This window comes from Phasianus colchicus, chromosome 3 (genome assembly GCF_987193195.1).
Source record: "Phasianus colchicus chromosome 3, bPhaCol1.hap1.1, whole genome shotgun sequence".
NCBI classification, from domain to species: Eukaryota; Metazoa; Chordata; class Aves; order Galliformes; family Phasianidae; genus Phasianus; species Phasianus colchicus.
This window is the reverse complement of record NC_143438.1, coordinates 87005034-87011033: the sequence shown is the minus strand read 5'-3', so window position 1 is coordinate 87011033 and position 6000 is coordinate 87005034. Positions and strand designations below refer to the sequence as shown.

At 34.6% G+C, this 6000-nt stretch overlaps 1 protein-coding gene across 9 annotated transcripts in view; it reads right to left on the bottom strand.

Annotated features, from left to right (window-relative positions):
* The window catches only part of PHF20L1 (PHD finger protein 20 like 1), a 49334-nt gene continuing 43334 nt past the window's right edge, over positions 1 to 6000 (bottom strand). For all 9 annotated transcript variants that reach the window (XM_090138016.1, XM_090138014.1, XM_090138015.1 and 6 more), the window contains 2 exons: positions 2952 to 3117; positions 1 to 2130 (listed from right to left, as the gene is read on the bottom strand). In XM_090138016.1, the coding sequence (XP_089994142.1) occupies positions 1988 to 2130; positions 2952 to 3117 (309 nt within the window). In that variant the 3' untranslated portion in view covers positions 1 to 1987. The remainder of the gene's footprint in view (positions 2131 to 2951; positions 3118 to 6000) is intronic.

The window sequence follows — 6000 nt, the reverse complement described above, 5'->3', positions numbered from 1 at the left end:
TAACACATCAGAATATTTTCTTTATTAACAGTTATTATAAAAATGTCAACAACTCCACCTGATGTACTGCGAAGTTGCTAACTGTGATTCTACAGTCACCTTCCACGTTATCATATAGCTCTTCAATACCTCTTACAAGCTTGATGTGGCAAGTTTTGAATAGCAACCACTCTGTAACATGGGCTTACACTTTGTTTTGCACATCAAAAGTGGTAAATTCAAACATGAGAGACAGACAAGAAATATAAGGGAAGGTTTTTTCTTTTAGCAGCCACGCTACTCAATAATGCTTTTATCATAAAAGTTCAGTGCACAGGTTGCAGTGTCTTCCCCAGTTAAACCATCTTTGGCACATTTTTCAATTTTATGAATCCTCAAAAGGCATTCCAAGAATTTCTGATGTCTGTACATTATAATACACAGTTGTATGTAGATCAGGAAGAAAAATTGAAAATGTAGAGTACGCAGAATAGTTTTAATAAACAGTTTTACATACAGTACCTTACATATAGAACAGTGTGTTTGCAAATTTAAATAATTTTTGAATGTACAGTGGCTTGTACTCTTATCAAAAGGTAAATTCAAGTTTACTGTCTATCGGTTCTAAAATGCATTTATACAGATAACTAGAACTGATAAACAGATGTGAGGCATAAAATGTTCAAGTATCTTTGTCATCAGTTAAATAGCCTCCTTTTAACAGTCATATTTTACAAATTTCAAAACCTGTACATACATTATTTTCAATTTTAGAAACTGTTTGTTAAAAGGTAATGTTTTATGTTAACCACCAGTTCTTATAATCTATTGAAAAAAATAGATGTGTAGATATAAATGTAAATAGTATGTATAAATGTATTTGTGTATGTATACACATATACATACACAGACAAGTATGTATGTAAATCTGGGTACAGCGGCAACTTATAAGCACAGGGAAAGTCCTGGGCTCAGAAATCAGCAGAAGCTAACAGAGCAACTAGGTTGCCTTTGGTTTCATGATGTTGCATTTACTGAAGCTGGAAGTTTTCTTGTTTTTGTTTTTTTTCTTTTTTTTTTTTTTCCAAAAAATAAATCTTGTATAATGTATATTGCAATATTTACTCTAGTGGTTGAGTATACTGACAGCCACAGACAGTTTCACTGCTCTTGTCATTCCTCATCCCAGCTGAGGATGGTGAAGTAACACCAGAACAGAGCTACCCAGGACAAAAATTGTACTTAGAATCCTGAATACTCCCCACAGAACATAAAAAATATAAACTAGATATAATTTTGGATGGATTGCTGGCACCAAGTAGGAATACGGAAAAAAACCTTCATGTAAGCCATAATGAAAATCTCATTCCAGTGGTTGTAACATTATTTGGCACATGTGACCACTGTTCGCCACTTACGTTTTAAAGGAGCCTAAGGGTGCTGTAATAAAATTTTCTATTTAAAAAAATACTTTGAAAAGGAGACTGTGACAAGTAGCTTCTTTCAAAATCAAAGCTAATATGCTCACTTTCCTGAACATTCATGAGAAAAGAAAATAATCTATAAACTTTTCTTGTAGAGAGGATGCAGATCTCTCTGTGTCTTTTACTGATGAGAAGAATTTTGTAAAAATGCAGTTCAAAAATTTTTAGTCAGCTGAATTCCACCAATTTAGAATTTCCCATTAGATGTTTCAAAATAGCAGAATCATTCTTTGCAGAGATTTTGTTCAGCTTTCCTGTATGCAGAAGTTTCCTTGTTTATCATACTGAAATACAAACATTTCTCAGTATGTAATACATCATATTTTGAGGTTTGGACATGAATACTTAGATTCTCAACATAACAGATTGCTTACTCCTTCCACTCCCTAAAACTTTAGGCTATTAATGTAATAATCAAAGAATGATATAAATGCTCAGCTTTTTGCTGTCTTCCTATCAGTCTTGTGGCTAGTAAGAAAATTCACCGTAGAGAACCTATTTTTATTTCTTTATTCTTCCTTTTGTCATACAGAACAAAGCGTTGCTATTTGCTGTACTTTCCCCATGTCAAGTAAAAGCTGTTTAATACGTCGCTTCAGCTGAGGCAATCTTGCTAAAGGATCTGGTGGCTCCAGTTCTCCAGTGAAATCAAGCCAGCTTTCCAAAACTACAAAGAAAAATGAAGTAGAAATTAATCAGAATGAATCTCTGAGAAACGATTTTCAGAACAATTAAACCTTTCTTAAATATTTTAATCTTTAATGAGAAGGGAAAAAATATTGAGGCTGTGATTTTTCCAACAATTCAAACATATCTGCTGATTTGATTGTTACTATAGATACCTGAGAGGGAATAGACAAACCTTGTATTTCTAGAAATAATGCCTCATATGAGGCAGTAATAAGACTGCAAATTAGAGTCAAATGACCATTTGTCAAAAAATTATGAAGGACTCTAATGAATACACTACACTCAAGTTCCTCTCATTCCTAACTTCCTACAACTAGTGAGTAAATTCATGCGCTGCAATGTTTACTTCCACAGTACAATCTCATGCATGTTTTCCCAGGAAGCCTGGTTTGTTTTCCTGAATCCATTTACACAATAATGTAGCAAATCGAAGATGACAGCAGAATGAACAAACTTTTCCTAAATTCTGTCAAGTAATAGAACAATCAAGCCAGCTGCAGAAAAAAGGCTGTCAACTTTATAATCCACATCTGGACAAAGACTAGACAGATCATCTAAGGTTTCTAAAATCTGATACTACAGACTCGAGCTTAAGTGTCCTGAGCAATTAAGCTACTTTAACAATCAGCAGAACCTTGTGGAAGAGGGTGAAATCAGAAGTGCAAGCTCAGAATATAATTCCGAGTACCCAAATTCAAATACTTAAAAAAAAATTCTCAGTCAGATATTGCCTTTAACATAGTGGCTATGAAATAAGCTATTTTAGGTATATTAACAAGCATCTGTAAACGCAGTTACCATCAACTTCCTTTTCAATCAGGTCCATTCTGCTGGTGACTTCATTCTGTACGTTCTCTATATGGGTAAGAAGATTTAGCTGCCATTGAAGATGTGTATCCACTTGTTCCTCTGAGCCTTTTCTTTCATTACAAACAAACACAGTGTTTCCTTCAGCAGAATTCTTCTTCATAGGGGCAACAGAAAGAAAAAATTGCCATGTAAGAGCATCTATTTAATTTCTAGTGTTCATTTTGACCCCTGAATATCATGATACACTACACTGTTTTACAACTGTACTTCTGCCTCCTTGACAAAAAGCACACTCAGCCGCCACGTATCATAATACTTCAGTAGACTAAAACAAACAAAATGCAAATTCCATACAAATGAGCATGTTTTTTTTACTGGGTGACCAAGATAGGAGTGAGGGCAGGTCAAGTTTTGTTTAATGCAGTAAGACAGATTGTATTTCTGTGCTCTGTTTATGAAAATCATGACTCAATTCATGAAGTGCTGAATTGCATCATTGTAACATCAATAAAAACATAAAAAACCCAAAGGATTGCTCCACGTATAGACGAAGAACAAATGAAAACTGCACAAAATACACTAATATCCAAGATGTCAGAAGTCATTATTTTGCAAAGTTGGCCATTCATCTGTTGTTTCAAACAAAAGTCTTTGCTTCCTACCCTGTGATTCTCTGTAACTTGCCACCACAAGTTTTAGCCAGAATTAAGCGTGTTCAGGGACAGGTACAGGGACAGTAACATTGAGAGCTGTGCAGCCATGTTATGCATAAGTGCTATATGTGGAAGATCAGCTTGCTTTGAAGAAACTAATTATTTCCAAGACGACAGCAAACAAATTTCTCATCTTAACTATCTGGTGTTTCAGCCACTAGCTGTGATCAAAGAAAGTATACCAGATTGAAAAAAACACATTAATCAAAGTGTTCAGAATCTCCGTTACTTCTAAGGATTTGAAGTTTCAACTTCATACTCATTATGACTTCATTTCTGATGGAAATTCTTTCACTATTAACAATTCTGTTTTAGAGACTTAAGGAAAATTCAAGATATGTGCTCACAAAGAATCAGTTCATGGCAAGGAATGACTTTCACGTCAGGGCAAGTAGTGAATTTAATCATTTTAATACATTTGATCGATAAAGTGCTAAAGTTCTTTCCATGGCACATCAGTACAGACATTGCATGTCTTCTCTCAGTCATCAACAGTAAGAGTATGAAAATCAGGAAATGGAGAACTGACAGATCTTTAGTCACTTCATAAATGAAATAGTTGATTTCTGCTTAAGTCTTACTTTAAAAAAAAAAAAAATCAGTCCAACTTGGACCATCCTGCTGGCAGCTCTGTAAGCAAGTCCTAGAGGTCAAGCAGTTAATATTCACAATATTCACAAAATTATTTACCAAAGATCATTTTTGAACGTCATAAATACCTCTAAACTCTCAAACTACATAAAATATTCCATCTCTCAGATATCTCAAAATGCTTTCACTATTCATACTACATCCCTCGTATTACACTGGAAATACTCTACATAAAGATTAAATGCCCCATTTCTGATAATTTTCAGACTTTTCTGTACACCTACAAGAGAAGAATGCTGTTTCTTCCTTGCTGAATGAGGCTTTATTTACACAATTCTAACATCTAGATCCTCTGTTATATGTATTTTTCAGATGCCTGTGGCAACGAGAAAAAAAACTTGACACTGAGAGACAATTACATATTAAGTAACAAAGTTGTTTTTTTTTTTTTCTTTTTTCCTACCACATACTTCCTATTTATGACCTCTGTTTCACTGAACTGGTCAGTTCATAAAACATAACTTAAAACCAAACAGGCCCTCCTTTAAGCTAGGAGACCAGGAAGCCAGACCAACACAGGCCATCAGGGAGTGCTGAAAAAGGTGGTAGGAAGTATAATACACAACAATTTTTGAAGAAGAAATAAGTAGGAGAGTCAGGTGAGGCAAACACACGCTTTCAGAAGGAAGAAGTAGATGTATGGTCCAAAAAGGGATCTGAATAAAATAATTTGGTCGTATCTTGTAAAAGAACAGAAGATCTGCAATAGATCTGTAGATTCTAATTTAAGCCATTCTACGATATTAAGATTCCATGACTAGGAAAAGACAGGAAGCTAGAAAGGAGAACATAAAATCCAAAACAGAAGTTTGACAAGGAGAAGTGAAGAGAGCTCCTTAGACTGAAGCCACTTCATGACAAAATGGCACTTGAGCGCCAGTATCAGCACACTCCTGAGTACAAAGTAGCTCACAAAGAAATCAGGAGTACTCTTCAACATATCTAAGGCTAGACAGTAAGCCTTCTTTTAGTGCCAGGGCTAACTGCTGACAGGAAGATCAACTAAGGCATCCCAAAAGGAGTATTTGATACTGTCCCAAAGGATCTCCTCCCAGTTTAGGAGAGAGAGCACCCAGCTCTTCAGGTATATGACTTAGTCTCTACCGGAAACATTTTTTCACTGCTCACATGTTTTCCTCTTAATCCTAAGAAAATTGTTATTGTAAATATATAACCTACTGTTGGAAAGCCTATTTGACACTGCTGCATGTCTATTTACTACACACACTGAGTAGAAACATGCAATTTAGCGTAGTCAATTCTAACTAGAATGAGCCAAAATTTTCCCATTCAGATCATACAGCTTACATGCCACGTTTTAAACTAGAATTAGAAGAAAAAAGATGCATCTTACTCATTTTCTCCACACCAGAAACTGTACTTTGAAAAGTGGATGAGTTGGGTGATTTATTCTCACAGCTCATATTGTAGAAAACAGAAAGGTTTATTATTTTTGTTGTTGTTGTTGCTTTTTGTTGTTGTTTTGCATTGTTGTTTTTTTTTCTTAAAGAGAATTTTTGACTAAGACCAGACTATAAAGTATCAACTTTTTTCCATAATGTAATGGATTCAAACACGTAATGCAAAGCTGAGAAAGACATATTACATTACCAAATATAATCCTGACTAAAAGACTGTGAAAATTTTAATTAGAAGAAATATGCAGTATTAAA